We start from the raw sequence: 19,151 nt of genomic DNA, 5'->3' as shown, positions 1-19,151 counted from the left end.
TATGACTGAGGTCTAATAAAAGAGAATTGGATTAGTGTCTCTAATCCTTCCCTTTTTAATACATATAAATACCCACCATGCCCTTCCTGTTTCCTTGGACCGCATGAGCATTCATCTGGGCTCTGAACACATCCGTAGTCGCTCTCTTCTGTCCCGCCTCGCTTCTGGCTCAGCGGTTTCCCCTCGTGTGATTCAGAATTTACAACTACGTCGTCACCGCGAGCCAGGATGGTGGATGTCGCACCCCCAAAAATAGCCCCTGTGCCTGCATCAAGAGGTGAAAAGTGGCGGAGATGGGCACACGCCCAGACACATATGGCAGACAAGATCCCTTTACTCTTTTAGGTCATTCCAGTTAAAATTAGTCTAAATCATTATTGGGATATTTTCAAATTCTCACAGTAAATCCACACCGATCAGTGCTTAATGTTCTGTCTGTGTCTCGCCTTGCAGCAGCGGCGAAGGGAAAAGGTTCGTGACACAGACCTGTCCTCTCTTTGGAGAGCTGCTGTCAAGGCTGAGTCCGACCCAGCAATCTGGCGCTATCATGTCCTCGCTTGCTGTCTTGTGTAATATGTTCCCCTGTGAGATGCCCAGTTTCCTGGTGCGTGTGTGGTGGGCCATGTGTGAAAAAGTGATCATTCCTCATTCTGTTTCTTCACACACACACACACACACACACACACACACACACACACACACACACACACAAAAGAAAAACAAAACTATTCCAACTGAGATTGGTGCAATCTTTAAATGAAGAAGAGGGGAGAAAAAAAATCCTCCCTATATCAACAATCACTGATGCTGTAGAGCAGCAAACACTGTAGGTAGTATTAAATATTTTAGCAGCATTTGGTTTGCTTTTTCTGCCTCCCCCTGTTAGGAGGAAAATTTCTCAGCCTTATTTTGTACAAAGACTCTGACCTCGAGAGACAAAACCAAGGGAAGAAGGAGACCCCTCTTTTTCGGCTGACTTAGGAGCTGACATTATGGTCAGGCAATAAGCGTCAGCCAGTTCCTATTTAATTTGAAGCAACACATTTTCTTGCTGAATACAGACAACATATTTTGCAATTTATTTCTCCACAACTTCCGGGCCGTCCCAGAAGAAGAAGAAGAAGACATTCTCACAGAATCGATTTGAATAAATACAAAGAGGGAAATCTGCTTGAGTTCCCATTTTGGTTTCAAGCTTTGACTCACCTGGCGGCTGCTGTCGGTCGGCGGTGCTGGAAGTTGTGTTTATAAGACTTTGGTTTGGGGGGGGAAATTGATTGCCTTTCCTTACAATCACCAGGCTGCACGGGGGGAAATATTGTGCTCTGCAGCTGCACCTTAGTCACTTAAAATGATCCCTTCAACTTGTGAGTCGTAGAGAGGGCGAGTACGTGTGATGAAGTGCGCACGGTTCGCTCCTGCTCATTTATGAGCCATACATTCAGGAGTTGACATGTTCACGTTGTCAGTTCATTTACCTTTTCTCTTGATTATTCAAACAAAGCGTGCTACTCCACGGAGTGACTGTGTAAAATTAATGCGCACTCATTACGGCCATGCATGCTTATTAATTTTGGGCTTTTAATAACTGACTGGAACGTTCTTTGCTCAACGTGGAGCGATCATATACACCAAACAGCTTCCATGAGTTTTAAAAACAACAGCTGAGTTCACAAGTATGAATTCATGGTGAGTTTTCTCTAAAACCCACACACCATCAAAATTATTATTATTCCTGCATTTCCAGTATGTTTTTAAAACTGTCACTATGTGACAGTATAACATGAAGACAGATAATGTGTAAAAATAATAATAAAAAAAATAAAAATCCAGCTCCCCACCTCCTTCCTGAGCAGTCTGAAGACTTCGGAGCACCGCTCCAGATCAAAAACAACCAATCAGAGCCAGGAGGAGGGTCTTAGCGCTTTCAATCATCCTGGTGAACAAACTACATAATGTGCTAAAAGCAAGAAATAACCATTCCAGGAAAACTGTTAATCCGACGTCATTGGCGGCCATGCTAACTAGCTTTAGCATTCATGAGAGGCTGTGGCTTGAGGAACTAGCCTAGCCTATAGGAGAGAGGAATGAGCAGCATGTATAAGAGGATGAATGATAGCGCTAAGAACCTCCCCCTGGCTCTGACTGGTTGTTTTTGACGGACCAGTGTATTTCATGCAGCTGACAGCAAATCCATAAGGAGAAGGACAAGGAGCTTGATTTTTTTTTCACCATGTTTGGATGAGTGAAAATCCTGGACTTACACACTTAGACACTAGGAGGTGCTAGAGCGCCTGCTCTTTGTCCTCTGGACAAAAAAGTTCCCTTATGAAATCTTTGTTTTCTAATTCTTACTGTGTACTGTGTGTGGCCAAAAACATATATATGATTATTCATTTGAAATTGTTATATATATACATGAACAAAAAAAATGGAATTATCACTACTAAGGTAACCTTTTGTTTCTACTTGAGAAAATGCCTGTGCACACCAAGTCAAAGTTTTTCTCTGACTTTTCATTGATTTTATTTCCCTAAGATTGTTCATCCGTGGTGAAAGAACATTTCATTGAAACTATATACATTATAGCTGTTGCTTTGCTTTGTACATTTCAGCATTAAAAGTTTCAGTGGCAGAAAATATAGAGAGATCCAGGCCAACTAACCATCACCAGTGGAGCTCCGCTGTCCCAAACTAATCAGCTGTATTGTCCTTTGGTCTGCCAGCTTCTTTTCTTATCAGATGCAGCGAACAGAGGCTATTTTGTTGCACATGGCTGGCACATTCACTTTCTCATAAAAGCCCGCTGCATGGCTTGTTAGGGCTCATTGTGCTCTCGGCATATGCTGTACCTGTCCTTTCTAAAGATGCTCAAAAATGGCACCTTGGAATAATCTCCCATAGTAATGACTTAGGCTTTGAAGTTTGTTGTGTTTTTTTTTTTCCTTTTTTTTCCTTTGGAAAAAAAAATAAAGCTAAAAGAGTTGATTAGGTTTTGTGTTTGTTGAAAATCGTGGCGGAGGCAGTGTTCTGTTTCTCTGTAAGCCTCTATTCGCAGCCTCCATTTTCCAGTCCTTTGCTTGGTAGAAGCTGACAGCTCATTCCGTAAATGCTACCTACTTTGTTTTCATTTGTCATTGCTGTCCCGTGGACTGCGGTGCCCCCTCTGCACAGCCCTCTGCTGATGAAAGGTGATGCGCTGCTGCGCTGCTAATGCACTGGAATGCTGCACTCTCAGTAATGGCCGGGCTTTTTTTTTTTTTTTTGGTGAAATCAGGGTCCAACAGAACCCACTGCTGTGGTCTCCTCACACAGCATCCTGTGATCAAGTAACCCTAATCAGCCACAAATGCGTGAAAACGAACTGGGATGTTCGTAGCTATAGTCACGACAGATTTTGCATAATGTCACATTTGCTGCTTTCCATCCTACACCAGCAGCAGTGCAGCAGGCACTTTTTTGGTTGGTTGGTGGAGCAGTGCAGGAAGAAGAAAAAGTGTTTTGATTTGCCGTCTAATGTGTTTGGTGGCTCCTGTCAAAAACATCTATGCGTCCAAGACAAAAAGTCCGCCCCTTGCCTCCCTTTCGGTTTTTCCTGGCGTGATACGCTGCAGTTTACATCGGACGGGAAAATGGATCAAGTGATGGATCATTCCAACTGTGTTTATGCAACCAGAGAGAGGAAAGAAAAAATCTCTGCATGTCAGGAAGTGATGTACGCAAATCGAAGTCACAACATAAGATGAATGGAGCTGTAAAGCCTAAGCAAGGCGGAAGCCAGTGTTATTTATATATATGTGTGTGTATGTGTGTGTGTGTGTGTGTGTGTGTAAAAAAGCCATAATGACCAAAGCTGCCTCAGAAAATCTACCAAGCTGCTGTTATTGATGTGGAAAACAACAGATGGGGGGGGGGGAATGATAGTGAGTTTCCAGAAGCATTCATACTTTTTGAATTTTCACACATTGTCACTTTAGAGCCACAAACTTCAATGTAGTTTCTTGAGTTTTTATGTGATAGACCAACACAAGTAGCATGTAATTATAAATTAGAAGGATTAGGATAAATGTTTCAGGCTTTAGTGGCAGGAGAGAGAAGGGAACGAATGACCTGAGGCCAGGAATCAAACCCAGGCCTGTTGCATCGAGGACAACAGCCTCTGGACTTTGTGTGTGCATACTACCCACTGAACCACACAACACCCATGTTTTATGAATCTTTTTTTTTCCTAGGTTTTGTTGGCTCTAGTGGCCTTTATTTGAAAGTAGTTAGACAGGAAAGAGGGTAATGAGAGAGGGGGAAGACATGCGGCAATGTCATCAGGCTGGGAATCGAACCTGCGACCACCACCACAAGGACTAATGCCTCAATACATGGGTCGTGCCAAGCCTCTGTGCCACCACAACACCCTTATGAATCTTAAAAGTGCGGTGTGCATCTATTTTCTTCCCACTGAGTCAATAAATTGTAGAATCACACTTCACTGCAATTACAACTGAGGATACTTTGTAGAACATGTTTCCACTAGATTTACAGTAGACACTGAAATAGTTGCCATTCCCATAGCATGATGCTGCTACCACCACGTTCCACTTACTTTTTATTTTATTTTATTTTATTTTTTTTAAACTCACCACAGTGTTCTGCATGTTGGTCTAAAAAAAACATCCAGTTTCAATCTCATGCCAAAGTTCATTTGGCTTTCTTTGTACAATGGTCACTTGGTTGTAAATGGTAGATAGTTAACTTGCCAACAGATTCTCTGTCCTGAGCTGTGAATATCTGCAGCTCCTCCAAAGTTACCGCAGAATCTCTTGGGTGCTTCAGTGACTAATGCTCTGCCAGATTAGGTGGATAACATGCCAAAAAGACTCTATATTTCAAATGCTCCATCAGTAAAAATGGGCTAGACTCCAAAGCACTCCACACAGTAATCATTCATACACACGCTGATGGTGTGTTCAGACTCACAGATACTATGATGTAACGAATATGAATGATTTTACAAAAGGTATCTTTGCAAATGAACAATTTGGTATATTTTTACTTATCTTCGTAATAAAAACTCATTTTGCAGCCTTAATTTATTATGCATTGTATATAATCCGCTTGTTTTTTGGACTGAAAAATGTTTCTGCTGTACAAATGTAAGACAAATTTATATGTCCTTATGAAAAAAAAAAACATTAACTGCAGGAAGAACACAGGAAGATTTTATGCTCAGCTTTTGCTGCTGGTGGGTTTGATGGGTGGATGCTGTAAGGTGCCATAAAAACAGTTATGCATCTGACAGCTCCCTCTTGTGTTCAGCAGCTAGAATTGATCAAATCCCTGCGTTTAGTCGAGCAAATGTTAAAGACAAACAATAAGTGTGCCAAAATCCTATTAAAAGATCCTCAAAATTTTAGTGCCAAGAACAAGGACAGCTTCTTGCTCAATTTTCAATAAAGACCAGACACTTTCAACAGCGATTCTTTGAATCACTGTTATAGAAAAATGTAGTGCAAAATTTTGATAAACATCTCTTCCGTTTTGTTTTCTTTGTAATCACTGTGGCGCATCGGCGCAAATTCCTCTTAAAAAAACTGTTCAGGTGGCTAAAAGTAGTGCAGGCAACAATACTGTAAACATTGCTTTGGCAAAATGGGATAAGAAGTCAGAAGTCATTGCGACGTGATTGGTTCGTCCACAGAAACTGGGCGGGATGAAGAAAGAATACGGACCAATAGTGTTGGAGCTTTCGCCCTGATACTAAAAGTAAACACACTTGTTTTGACCTGTTAAAAAGAAATCGAGAAGCTCTGCGTCTTGGGTAATAAGCAGGTATTTTCTGTCCGACAAGTCACTTCAGAGCGGTTTTATGCTTAAGGACACGACAACATTTCTGCGTATTAACCCCGTTAAGGCTCTGAAGGCTTTTTTTAAAACAGTGCGTTACAGCAGCCCGGACAGGCTAACCTGTTTTTAGCTTGTATAACACTTAACTACTAGCTTAGCAGCAGGGAAACAGCTAACATTTTAACGGAAGAAGGTATGTATGTATTATACTTTTCTGTTTTTTTACAACTCTACGTCTGAAATGGAGGATAACTGTGTGCGACTTGCCATAAATGTGAAATGACATAAAAAAAAAAAAAAACAGCTGGTTTGTCGCTAGCACCTCTTCTTCCTGTTTGATAGCAGGCAGCGTCTCGCTGGAGAAAGCACTGGATGATGGTGCTGCCAGGCAGGTGAAAGGGATGAAACCCGAAGGTCACCGGTTTGTCATGGCTGAGAACGGACGGGAGCTGGTCGGTTCGGTGAAACAGGCTCGCTTTTCGGACCGACAGTCGTTCAAGTGTTGGACCCACTTCCACAGCTTGATGGGCGGTCTGGACACCCTCAGACAGAGCGGAACCCTGTTCGATGTTGTGCTTCTGGTGGAGGGTCGTCCCATCCAAGCCCACCGTGTTCTGCTGGCTGCCTCTTGTGATTACTTCAGGTACAACCCACAGCTATGGCTGCAGCCTTACTTTTGCTTTCATGTTGAGTTTTGGTATGAGTCTCACCCGAAAACACTTTAGGTACTTTCCTGAAAAACAAAACAAAACAAAACAACTCTTACAGGTACTTTCAGTAAACCTATCTTGTAAAAGCTTTTATATAGTGTACTATAAAATTGGAATGGTTTCTTCTTCTTCTTTTTTTTGCTCTGCAACATAGTTTTTAAAAAATGCATGATGCAAACCTATCAGATGTTGCAAAAGTCTGCAGCCTAGACACAAGGACTTGGTGCAGAATCCTGTTTGAACTATTTTCTTAAGATAAGATGCTCTTTGCATTTTATCAGGCATTGTGACTAATAACCGACTGGTTTGAAGCTAAAAAACCCCCCAGATGTTTTACAAATCAGTGTAGGTAAGTGATTCCTGGATTGTACCATGTGTAATCTTTTTCCACCAGGTGCATGTTTGCTGGAGGACTCCGGGAAATGCAGCAGAATGAGATTCCCATTCACGGAATATCCTACACGGCCATGGAAAAAATCCTTGACTACATCTACACTTCCGAGATCGAGTTAGACCTGGAGAACGTTCAGGAAATCCTGATGGCCGCGTCGCTTTTTCAGGTAAGTTGGGTCGAGTTGGTCATTAATCGTTTCCTTTTGTTCTGTTTCACTAAAATGTTTGTCTGCTTTCTTTTTTTTGTTTTGTTTTGTTTTTTTACAGCTTGAAAATGTCATCAGCTTCTGCTGTGACTTCCTGTTCTCCTGGCTGGACGACAGCAACATTTTGGAGGTTCTCCACTTGGCCGACGTCTACGGACTGGAGCATCTCAAAGTCAAGGTCCACTCCTACATCCTCAGGAACATTCAGACTTTGTCTCGGACGGACGTGTACCGGCAGCTCCCCGAGGAGGACGTCTTCAGGATGCTGAGCAGCGACGCACTTCAGGTGGCCAGCGAGAACGAGGTGTACGAGGCCGCGCTCCACTATCACTACAGCCCTGAGGAAGTGGAAACTGACAAGGTGTACTTGCAGGTCAGTCGAAAGGTGTGTGCGCTTTGATTCGACGCACACCTTTTGTCACCTTCACGTCTTCGTCTGCGTCTAAATTAACTTCTTTTGCCCCCCCACCCCCCCTTTTTATTAATTTTAACTCAAAGGGCAATCTCAGGATGCTTGACGCCGTCCGCTTCAGCCTAATTGAGAAACAAGTGTTGCAGAGACTCCACGGCAGACTGAACCCGTGTCCGCTGAAGGACTCCGTTGCGGCGGCGCTAAGATACCACGAGAACGAGTTGTTGCAGCCCGCCCTGCAGAGCCCCCTCACTCAGCCGCGCTCCACCTTCCACTGCATCCTCGGCTTTGGCGGGATGTTCAGCTCCAGCGTCTCTGCAGGCGCGGATCACGTGTTCCAGGTGTTCCACCCGAGCTGGACTGAGTGGAGAACTCTCAAAGCGGCTCACGCTCCCCGAATGTCCAACCAGGGCATCGCTGTGCTCAACAACTTTGTTTATCTTATTGGAGGAGACAGGAACAACAGCGGCTTTCGTGCGGAGAGTCGTTGCTGGAGGTGAGCGAGGATTTGTTGAATCACAAATGCATGTTCTTTATTAGCAGAAAACAATGTTTGCAGCCCGGCTGTCTCACCTGCTGATGAAGGTGTTTCCACGCCTTTAAAAAGTGATAAAAAGTCCTAATTTAATGTTTCTATACTTAAGGCCTTAAGTCTTTGTTAAACAGGTTTTATATTTTGTCTTGACAGGGCTATTTAATCTTGTATATTCTATGTATTTTTTTTTTCTTGTGGGACTTTTCTGTCAGGCAAAAGTGTGAGTTTCACTTAGACATCTTCATTTCTTTCTGTGACACAAAACACTTGAGGCTAGCAGAAGCTAGCTGCTAATATACCCTTGATAGCTTGATAGCTAGCTTCTTTGCATCTGCTGTGAGTTTATGCAAACTTATCACTAGTTAGTTGGACCAAGTTGGTACATTTCTGTGGCGATACACATCTTAAACACAATTCAATATGGTCTTAAAAAAACAATCTTTTTTGATCTAAAATTATTACATTTTAGATTAAGTATTAGAAGATCTTAAATTTGAGTTGGTGAAATGTGCAGAAAGCCTGGCTCAGGTGATTTGATCCCAGATTGGCTTTTATTTTCCTGCAGGTCAATAAACATTTCTTCTTTCAGATATGACCCTCGTTACAACAGCTGGTGCTCCATCCAGCCTCTGCAGATGCAGCATGCCGACCACTGCGTTTGTGTGGTGGGCGGCCATATTTACGCAATCGGCGGACGCGACTACAAGAGCGAGCTGGACTGGGTGGAGCGCTACGACCCGGTCACCAACACGTGGGAGTTTGTCTCTCCAATGAAGAAAGAAGTAAGAGTTTACAGCACAGCGCCTTGCAAGATTATTTTCATGTGTAGCCAGAGATTTTAGTGTGACGTTTATGTGACGCCAGGCAAGGCGCTTAACCTCGAGTTGCCTGCTGGTCAGTGTATGAACATGGGTGCGTTGGTGAGCACCAGTGTTTTTTGTTTTGGGGTTTTCTTTTCACTTCAAAGTAGTGCACGTCTACTTTGTATTACATTGTCACGTGAGTACAACAGAAAATTAGGGCCAGACTTTTTTTTAATTTACAAGAGTAAAGTAAATATATGACAAGTCATAATATTAGCAGAATAAAGACACTAAGATACCAGAAAAAGTTTGAAAATTGCTAGAAGAAAGTTGCTTCAATGAGAGCACAGCTTCTGTGGTATCTATTTTATTTTTTATTATTTATATTTATATGCAGTGAGTGTGGATATTCTTGCACACCAGTGTATCTGGATGAAAGCATGCACTACCGCTATTCCCCACATGGTGGTGCTATATGTCTGCATTCTATAAACGCTCTCTTCCCCCTTTCCTGACTTTTTTCCCTTAAATCTGTCCCTCCCTCCAGGTGTACGCTCACGCTGGAGTGGTGCTGAATGGCAGGATTTATGTAGCATGTGGCCGTAGAGGAATGGCGTACCTCAGAGAGACTTACTGCTATGACCCTTCCACTGACGACTGGACGGCATGCGCCGAGGGGCCGGTGGAGCGGGCGTGGCATGGCATGGCTGCTGCGAACGGGCGCGTGTATGTCATCGGAGGCAGCAATGATCAGCGTGGATATCGGCGTGACGTCCTGCAGGTACGTCATGAGTCATCAGAGATGGTTTACTTGCTGTTTTGTTTTTTTTTTTTGCTTTTTTTCTATTTGACCATTAAACTGATGAAACGTCGGGTTCAAATCACTGATTCTTACAGTTTAAGCACTTCTATGAGTAAAAACTCACCAGCTGCTTCCTCTTTGATTTATTTATTTTTTTTTTTTCTAGTTGGCTTGCTTTGACCCGACACCAAACTCTTGGTCTTTATTAACCCCGCTCCCATCCGGACACGGAGAACCCGGCATAGCTGTGCTGGACGGCCGCATCTACGTCCTGGGCGGGCGCTCCCACGACAAAGGCAACAGGATGAAGTACGTTCACGTCTACAACACAGACACGGGGGAGTGGGAGAACGAGACTGAATTGAGCAAGCGGGTCTCCGGCCTTGCCGCGTGCGTCGCGCTCATGCCCCCCGCCGTGCTCGCTCAGGCCCGCGGCTGGGACCAGTGCACCAAGGCTTCGTCGGATGACGCGGACATAGACAACTCGGAGGAATCCAGTGAGGACTGAACCAGATTCACGCGCCGTCCTGCGTTCTTTTTCTAATTTAGAGCAGGAAACAGGACGCCAAGCACTTTGAGGGGACGGTGCACTGATGACTTTTTGTGCCTCTGGTTGAGCTTCATAAGCACCTTTGCACACTTTTTTGTTACTTTTTGAAACTCATGGTACCACACTCCACCCAGATATGCCAACCGCCTGAAACACTAATCTCAACTGGTTATGGCTGCTGTCTTTGTTTCATCCTTATTTCTTCTCTTTTTTTTTTCCTATGTATGTATAGGATTAATTAAACACAGACTGGTGTTTTCAGCACTTAATTTCTGTTAATCATGATGATTCTCTAATTGCAACTTATAAAAGCATAACATTTATGACTGGAATGTTACACCAGACAAATAAAAAACATGTTTAATACAGAAATGAGATTTTAATAAAAGGTTAACCTGGATAATGGTTAGTTTCAAAAGATAAAGGAGCCTCACTGGAACGCATATTCTTTCTTTTTACATTAGCTGCAGCACCGATTGAGCATAAGCAGTTGATCACTTTTAAAGATATTTCTATGAACAAGCCTAACTTTTTCAATAAATTTGACAAAGCCTGTCATGATACAAAGTTTTGTCCCAGAAGTTATTGTGATAAGCGATAATATTGTTGTTTTGAGACCATTTTCCAGTAATATAATTGTAATGACAAAACGCAAAAACACATCGTCAAGGATTAATAAACTTTTAACTCCATCGAACATTTAGCTCTGGAACTGGGAGACATTTTAAAAATAGAAAATAAATAAATAAAAACAAAAGAAACAAATAAATAAATTATGAAATCTCTGTAAACAAAATTGTCCTTCCAAAGAAGTGGCTAGTTGAGACCAAAGCACCAGCCTGAAGACGTTTTACATCCAGATTTTAATAGTAAAAAGGGGGGAAAAGAGAGAGAACGGCGATAAATCATGCAAATGGAAGTTATTGATCTTGTTTTTTTCATTGATTTATTGTGATAGGCCCAAATTTGACCGATTTTCAGGTTTTTGCTTGCGTTGCATATCTGTTGCGACATCTGCGCCTCGTTTTTTTCTCCGCTGCCACAGCTGGTTGTCCTCGTCTGACCTTCCCCTCCTGTTAGCTCAGAGCTTTTTGGTACCACCCAGTCTCCACCAGTTCCTTTCCATTTGGCTTTATGAAGGCCAACTGACTGCCGCTTTCCTTTTCGGGGCTATTTCATCTACATCTGTTGTCCCCCCGCCCCCACTTCTCACCCCCTACCTCCACCTCTGCCCCTCCCTCTGTTTTCACACTTTTGTGCCAGCCTCCAGCAAGTTGTCTGCTAGGATCTGCTGACACCAGCACTGGACAGCCAGGATCAACGGTCCGCTGTGTTTATGTGCTTGTCCGTTTTGTTTTTGTTTTCGTCCAACGTTTTAGCACCACCTGGGGGATACTTAAGACACATGTCCAGCACTTAGCCACGTCAGCAGTCTTTACGAACGTCTTAGTGCGGGTCGATCCGGTGCTCTTTGCAGAGCAATTAAAAGGGCCACATTAGGCATTGATGTAGAGCTATGCAGATTGAACCCAGTGGAGTTGAGGAGGGTGTTTGCGAGTCGAGGGAATTTACTCTCGCTTCCCCCCCTGCTGCGGCGGAGTGGAGAAGGTCAATGGAAATCGATGGGGGAACAAAGGAACGTTCATTTTCCTCCAGGGAATCCGCCGATCAACATGGTAGCTTCCCTGCATGAACAGGAGCCATAAAACGCCTGTCTTTGAAAACGAAAAACTTCACTGGCGTCAGTCGCAGTGATGTGCATTAAACATCGCGGCAGATATGTGTGATCTATACGGCAGAACAATAGGATGTAGAACTGCTGATTCTAGATCCTGTTTAAATCCAGGAGGAAAAAAGATAATTTGATGCTGAAAGGTTTTGTATTTTCATTATTTACAATCCTACTAAGGGTTGTCTGCAGTTTTATAAATTCATTTCACTAGATTTTCAACAATAGTAAAATCACAATGTTACAAAAAAACTCACAAACATCCCTGTAACTTTTCCACATTTTTCTGCACAGATTCCAAGCTCAGATGGGATAAAATATCATTGTGCCAATTATTTGTTGTATGCTTAAAATCTTTGTTGGACATATACAAGCCGTGCAGTGGTGGCAGCATCATGCTCAGGGATGCATTTCTGCAGCAGGGACAGGGCAACACATTTCAGACTGAGACGAGGGTTTCCAGTTCAGCTGAGCAACGACTCTAATTCCAGAGCTATAATGCTTAGCTTAGATCACATTTGTTAGAATGACCTAGTTAAAGTCCGGACCTAAATTCAGTTGAGAGTTTGTAGCAAGATAAAACAGGCAAAAACCTTGGTTTATATGTCTGCAAACCTGATGGAGGCTTGACCCAAAAGACTCGGGCCAAAATTTAAGTTTTCAATTCGAAAAGACTTGAAATTGGGCTTCTGTCACTTTAAGGGGTTCCTGCTCCTTAAAGCTTCACATCATTTAAATGGTCACAAATGTCAACTGGAGCACCGAGTGGTTGCCATGGGAGATTAAAAGGATTTCTCAAACATGGATGAAAAAATCGAGGCAACTTTCCAGGTATGTTTTTGATGAGGGTATAACATTACAACATGATGCAGAGCTCCAAAAAAAGTTAATTTCATGTAATACTGCCCCTTTAAATAGAGATTATTTGCATGAACAAAGTATGTTAAGTTTTTAAATAACAGCAAGAACATACTGGGATTATTACTAACATTTCACATTTTCAACGTAGAAGGATCTTCACCGACTCGTGGGAATTCAATCTCAATTTGAAATTCAGACTTCATTGTTAAAAATCTTTGGTTTAGCCCGCCTGAAGGGAGTAGGTGAGGAAGCTCGGAAGCGCCGTGTAAAACCCACATTACACTAAATGGCTCCCCACCCCCACTCTCCCCCTGCTGTATTTTACGGCAGTCATTAGCAGTTCACGTCCACTCAGGCTGAAGGTGAGAGGCCTTGCTTGTGTTTTTTAACAGTGAAAAGGAGCCAACAGCTCCCATTTTCATGCTTTTTAAGGCTCATTGACATGGAGAACGAGGGTCGTGCAGGGCTTTATGTGGCAGTGGGTAAACCTCAGCAGGTGAGCCGGAGTCACTTTAATGCATGCTGGGCTCGTCCGAAAAGACAGAGCAGCCCCCCTCATTAGTGGAAACACAAACAAGCGGCACCAGCGGCTCTCACTGCGCAAGGCACCGGGTGTTTTTAGCAAACTTTCTGCAGGCAGAACTTTGCTGGATCAAAGCCTAGCATCCACAGACAGAATATCTAAAACTTTGATCTATAATTCACTGAAGTCTGTGCACAAATTAGAGAATCTGAGCTCCCACTGTCTCTTCCAGCCATGTCTGCCTTAAAAGTAAAATCACTGCAAATACATCTAAACCTTTGATGTGAAGTTGGACGATTTAGTATATGTCGGAATACGCTCAGTCTTGAGTTGACATGAAGTATAAATGTTCCATCCCTGCAAGGCAGCGCCGGTCAGCGGCGTCTGTGCTGGGAATGTATGAAGATCAGAACGCAAGACAACAAAGAAATAGTATTGCATAAGATTTTTTTATTTTCACTTCACAATACAAGACATAGACACACATAATTTGCACACTTAGGTTTAATTCTTCTTTTTCTGTACAAAAATAACATTTACGCCGTAGATGAGACAAAACATGAAATAAATAGACGGGGACGGTCATCCCACAGGGCTCCGATGTTTGGAGAGATTTTGGTGTCTCCTGAAAGTCGAGGCCCACTGGGCCACATTTCTTCCTCTTCCTCCTCCTTCCTCTTGCCACAGGTATCAGGCCTTCAGCGTCGTTTGGGGCATGCGTTGTCGGGTCTGTGTGCCTCACGTCGGCCGTCAGATTTAATAAGCTCTCAATCATTTGACACTGAAGAGCCTGCTCACCAGCAGGAGTAAGAGAACAACGGATATTGGCTCCATTCGCCCACGTTGCCATGGTGATAGCCATGGTGCACAGCTTGCGAGGTGTAGTCGGCGGTCAGAGGGTGAGGAGGGGGATACTGCGCAGGTCCCGGCCCGCTCCACTGGCCCAGCGGCTGTTCCGTGCTGTAGGGGCTGTAAATGTGGTGGCCGATGACCCCTGGCTTGCCGGCCTGGGCCATGGTCATGTTCAGCACTCCGCTGTAGTCCTGGGGGCCCGGCAGGGGCTGGGGCCCGCAGTGGGAAGGGCCGGGCTTAGAGGAGTCGTGATCGGGGACGGTGGCAATGTCAGGAACTCTGGGCTCGAAGCTGCTCCGTCCAGATCCGGTGATGCTGCTGCCAACGCTCGAGGAGGGGGATGGAGACTTTCTGTACTCATGGGCCCTGGAGAGTATAATGGCAGTGAATGTCCAGTTCAACGGGACGTAGTTTTACCATTTGACGCATTAAGTCAGCGGTATTCACCTGAACGGCTGGTAGGATGCAGGAGCGGGAACGAGCTGCTCCGTGTTGTAGATATCTCTTGTGTCCGTCCTGGCGGGAGAGTCGGTCCTCACACCCTGCTGCCTCTCGGCGCTCCAGGGGGAGTATCGCTCTTCCTTTACAGCATCCTCGTCTTTCCTTTTGACCAGGCGGCCCTCTTCTCCGTTGTAACCATCATACGATGACTGGCAGAACCCTGAAAAGACACAAAGCAATGGATGACTTAACAAAAATACAAGGGGTGCTGTGGTGGTGCAGGGGTTATGCACAACCCACATATGGAGGCCTTAGTCCTGTTGCAGGTTCGAATCCCTCCCTGGCGATCTTTGCTTCATGTCTCCCCACTTCTCTCATTACCCACTTTCCTGTCAATTCACTATCAAATAAAGGCCACTAGAGCCAATAAACCTTAAAAAAAATGCAAGACAGGAAGGAAATTCATGAACACAAGGAAGACTGAAGCTGTACCTGGTGAACTGCTGTCCTTGGAGTCCTCGTTCAACACTCCTGGTATCTTGGCCCTTTTTTCTACACATGCAGGGTTTTTGTTTGCACGCCTAAAGAGAAGCATCAGCTTTTTTAGATCAATTTCACAAGCAGGATTTCTCTATGTTCAGCAGAATTAAGACCCACCTTTTTTTATTAGTGCCCTCATCTCTGAAACCCTTTGCAAACGGGTTGTGATTGATCTTCAGCTTTGTGATCTGCCCCAAACAGAATTGAATTAAAACCAACATCCGCTGGCCTCAGTAAGAGACAATCAAGGTTTTGTGGAACCAAACGGCCTCACCTTGGTGTTCTGGTAGGCAGTGACTGCGGTGAAGGACGTCTCTGGGAAGGTGAAAGTCTGGAACACACTCCAGCGGACGCTGAACAGGTCGTCTGCTTGGACAACGTGGAAACGAGGGTGGTAGCGATGCATTGAGTGCAAGATGATCTGCAGACAAGTCAGGGTAAGAGTACCCCAAAGATCTTTTTAAACTCAACATAAACTGGAAAATCCCTTGATTATTTAATACTCACATGCCCATGCTGGTCGAGTGTGTTGTTGGTGAGCTTGAGCTTGAGGAACGAGACGCTTTGTTTCATCCAGTGGCTCCCCAGGGCCGGAGAGTCTGGGTGGAGGTATGTCCTGCAGGGAGGCTGAGGCTCCGCTTTTCCTGCCACCTCCCATTTCTCTTTATTCCACTGCAGGGGAGGAGACGCATCGTAAGTCAATCAGCCTCTGAAAAAAGGTGATTTACAGAAGAAACTTCATCTTCCCTAACTTCCCACGATTGCTCCGAGAGTGACGGCTGGAGGATACCACCCATGGAGGCAGGGGGTAGTACAGTGAGGTCCCAGCAGGGGATAGAAAAACAGGAAGAGATAGGGGTCTTTGATGTGCAACGTCAGGGGAGGGGGGTGATGAACAGGGGGTATCTGCTAACCACAGAGGGATCTTTACAAGTCAAGACAACACAGTTATAATTTATAGGCCTTACCTTATACCTGAAGCCATCCTCTGGAACCATGTCAACCAGTAAGATGTACTTGGCACACGGAATAAGACCAGATAAACTCAGTTTACAGTGTGGGAACATCCTCCTTAAAATACAAGAGAGAATACACAAATGAGGAAAACATCTTTCTGAATATTTTTGTGTGAAAAGCCCCGTCTCACCTGCCCGGTTTGGTGATTATCATCTCCGTTCCAATTTCATGGAACGTCTTCCACAGCTCAAGGTCTTCCAGAGTCATCCTGATGCTGCCCTGGAGATAGGCGTCAGGGCCAGCGGCCATGGAGGCAGGAGGTGGACCGCTGAAGTTAGACTTCAGCTCTGCAGCAAAGTAAGATTTACTATAGACATTTGACACCAAAAGGGGTTGAGTTTTTGATCAGGGATGAACTGAGGAGGACAGGTTCAATTCTGCTTTACAATTCAATAAAAAGGCGTCGGGAACTCACCCCTGATGGACTGCATTTTCCAGTTTCAGTGGCCAGACAGGAGAAGTTTGGGATTTCTATGCATGAAAGGATGACAAGTAATCCAAATGTTGGATAAATCCAAAAGCGTAGCCCCCCCGCCGTCCACCCCCGCGTCTCATGTGTTGAAGACAAATCCAGCAGCTTAAGGTGAGTCCAAACAGTTCCGTTCTGTCGCATCAGATGGATGCTGCCAGAGAGAGTGACCATGACTTTTAAGGGGGACCCTTTGGTAGGTGGAGCCAGGAGGGCCATTCCCAGGCTTTGAAGTGACACAATGATGAGTCAGGGTCCAGCTGTGATTGGAGGGGTGCTGGAAATCAAAGAGACTTAACAGAGCCCTGATACCGTCCCCACAGGAAGGGGGAAGGAGGAAATGCGCCTTTATTAACTGCTAAGAGACTTTAAAACAAATATGGACGGACTTTCCTGCTGCAGATCGGGCTCTGGCTGTGGCTCCAGAAACCGGCATAAATATCATTGACACATACATAACCGATGGCAGAAATGCCACTTAGTGTGTTTGTGTAACACGGTAAACACTCAGCGCGAGTCATTTGACGCAATTAAGAGAAATGGAGTGGAAAGGGTGGTCAAGTATAATGTGTTGCTATTTTCTCAAAAAGAACAAGCTCTGTAGGAGCACAAAAGTAATACACATAGTGAGATGGGGAACGTGCTTGAGAAAGTGCGTAAAACGTCACATTACATAACAATCCCCTTTTACGCTTCTTTTCTCTACCAAATTACAGAGTGGGTGGGGAAACTCTTTGTGAACCCATAATGGTGTGGTAATACCATGCACTGTTCCTGCAGGTAAGTCGTACCTGAGAGGCATCCTCAGATTGGACCGCGGGAAAGTAGTGGGGGGGGAACGATGCTGACGGTTGTGTATTGGGTGGTCTAGACAGGCCCAGGCCTCTGACAGATAATCTAATTAAGATGGTTTCCCCTTGAAGAAGCCAGTTTCTGCATGAGGAGAAAGCCCAGTGTATGGGTGGGCAATCAGCAGCCAGTTAGCACCACAGGCTCAAAGCCAGGCATGAATTATGGGCTCCTGCAGGGGTAGGAGAGCAAACACCGGCTCTCCTACTTGATATCCACTTCCAGGTAAAATCCACAGGTGTCGCAGTTCTTCGTACCGCTTCACTGCAGGTGAATTGACCGCAACACACTACAGGCGTTAGCATAGAAGGGGGTGGAGGAAAAAAAATGACAATCTCCTTTCTAGTTTCCTGTGGCGTGGATTGAATTCATCTCCTCTCAGGCCAAGAAACCCAAACCGTATAGGTTTCCTCTTTGGGTTCTCGTGTCTGCGTTGCATACAATGGCCTTTGTAAGCACAGCTTTTTACAGCCCGGCATCTTACGGCCCTATTACTGTAAGAATAACTAAGTAGATGCTTGAAAGCAATATGCAGACATACAGTTGGAGAGACAGCTTGCAAAATACTGGAACGTTTGTGCATTTTGTCATGCTAATCACAAACTGTTTTGTATTTTATTAGGACTTTATGTTATAGTTTAACACTATGTAGTGCTTCATTATGAAGTGTAAGAATACACCTTTCTTCCTTGCACTATAGTTTCCTTCTTCGGTCTGCTTGGCATCCACGCTTGCATTCGAACCACAACAGTGTTCTCTTCAACCGAATCGAGACCGAAGCTTTTAGGCGGACGAGAGTTTGATTATGTATTCCCACCTCCCCAAAAAGGAAAAAAAAAGTGTGAATGTAAAAAGCCTACATGGGTAAACCCAAATGAATCTGTAATTTAAGCGAAACGTACATGGTGTTTACTGAGAACTCCATATTATTTATTTGTATTTTATTTATTTATTTTTTTTTCATTTGGACCTATTTGTGTTTTTAAGAAAGATGGTGGTGATGACGATTACAAAAGCACACCACACTTTTCAGATTTTTTTTTTTTTAATTTAGGTTTGACAACCATATCCACTTCAGTTATCTGCCATCTTTGCCTCTCAAATAAAATCCCACAAAAAGTTGATTGCTGTAGCATAATAAAAAAAAAGAGAGTAGGGGTTGAGTACGTCTGCAATGCACTGGAGGTGTCCACAAAAAAGTGCAAGACGCTCCATCCTTCCCCACCACCGCCTCCGCCCACTGCGAATATATTGACGAGCTCTGAGCAGAGATCAATGTGAAATAAAATGGCGAGGATTCAGGTTGTAAAGATGCACTTAAAGATGCGATGCAGTCATTTAACCGCGCTGATGTCTCCCAGCGCTCCTCAGTTCACTGAAACTCAGCAGCATTGGCCTTGAGGACGTGCTGTCCGATTTTGAGAGAAGCGTGTGTGTGCGTGCGTGCGTTTGTGTGTGTGTGAGAGAGACCCAGTTGCTGACGGGGAGTTATCAATCACAGGTCTCCTCAGCTCTCCTCTGACTGCCTCAGGGGTCAGAGAGGTCGCGAGGGGCATCAGAGCGGCTCGTACGTGCGGGGCGAAGGAGGAGGGAAGGACGGTGCGTTTGGAAATGAGAGAGA

The 19,151-nt window shown here is 44.4% G+C and overlaps 2 protein-coding genes across 6 annotated transcripts; one reads left to right on the top strand and one right to left on the bottom strand.

The window, feature by feature from the left end:
* Positions 1-5,712: 5,712 nt before the first annotated feature.
* klhl22 (kelch-like family member 22) lies at positions 5,713-10,812 on the top strand. 5 transcript variants are annotated; one of them, XM_015028364.1, is made up of 8 exons: positions 5,713-5,823; positions 6,181-6,481; positions 6,943-7,108; positions 7,209-7,520; positions 7,646-8,055; positions 8,684-8,876; positions 9,445-9,678; positions 9,866-10,812. In XM_015028364.1, the coding sequence occupies exons 2-8, from the start codon at positions 6,240-6,242 to the stop codon at positions 10,205-10,207; spliced, it is 1,899 nt and encodes a 632-aa protein (XP_014883850.1). In that variant the 5' UTR covers positions 5,713-5,823; positions 6,181-6,239; the 3' UTR covers positions 10,208-10,812. The 5 variants fall into 5 exon arrangements, with proteins under 5 accessions (XP_014883850.1, XP_014883860.1, XP_014883841.1 ...); XM_015028374.1 differs by having other exon boundaries at positions 5,719-5,823; positions 6,184-6,481; XM_015028355.1 differs by having other exon boundaries at positions 5,723-6,031; positions 6,184-6,481.
* Positions 10,813-13,610: 2,798 nt separating this feature from the next.
* tbx16 (T-box transcription factor 16) lies at positions 13,611-17,784 on the bottom strand. The gene is made up of 5 exons (XM_015028386.1): positions 15,470-17,784; positions 15,313-15,383; positions 15,148-15,236; positions 14,662-14,875; positions 13,611-14,580 (listed from the first exon to the last, which is right to left on the bottom strand). Exons 1-5 carry the CDS (start codon positions 15,599-15,601, stop codon positions 14,157-14,159), a joined length of 930 nt encoding a protein of 309 aa, XP_014883872.1. The 5' UTR covers positions 15,602-17,784; the 3' UTR covers positions 13,611-14,156.
* Positions 17,785-19,151: the final 1,367 nt, after the last annotated feature.

Source organism: Poecilia latipinna, unplaced genomic scaffold, assembly GCF_001443285.1.
Source record: "Poecilia latipinna isolate Pla-1442-1.1 unplaced genomic scaffold, P_latipinna-1.0 Scaffold8, whole genome shotgun sequence".
NCBI classification, from domain to species: Eukaryota; Metazoa; Chordata; class Actinopteri; order Cyprinodontiformes; family Poeciliidae; genus Poecilia; species Poecilia latipinna.
This window is presented reverse-complemented; position numbering and strand designations above follow the sequence as displayed.

Bases quoted from the DNA above. Each gene is read 5' to 3' on its own strand.
- klhl22 (XM_015028364.1), top strand. From the start codon at position 6,240: ATGAAACCCGAAGGTCACCGGTTTGTCATGGCTGAGAACGGACGGGAG. The intron at 7,109-7,208 runs GTAAGTTGGGTC...GTTTTTTTACAG, and splicing joins TGGCCGCGTCGCTTTTTCAG to CTTGAAAATGTCATCAGCTT. The intron at 7,521-7,645 runs GTCAGTCGAAAG...TTTAACTCAAAG, and splicing joins CTGACAAGGTGTACTTGCAG to GGCAATCTCAGGATGCTTGA.
- tbx16 (XM_015028386.1), bottom strand. From the start codon at position 15,601: ATGCATCGCTACCACCCTCGTTTCCACGTTGTCCAAGCAGACGACCTG. The intron at 15,237-15,312 runs GTGGGTCTTAAT...GCTTCTCTTTAG, and splicing joins GAGGGCACTAATAAAAAAAG to GCGTGCAAACAAAAACCCTG. The intron at 14,876-15,147 runs GTACAGCTTCAG...GTGTCTTTTCAG, and splicing joins CAAGGACAGCAGTTCACCAG to GGTTCTGCCAGTCATCGTAT.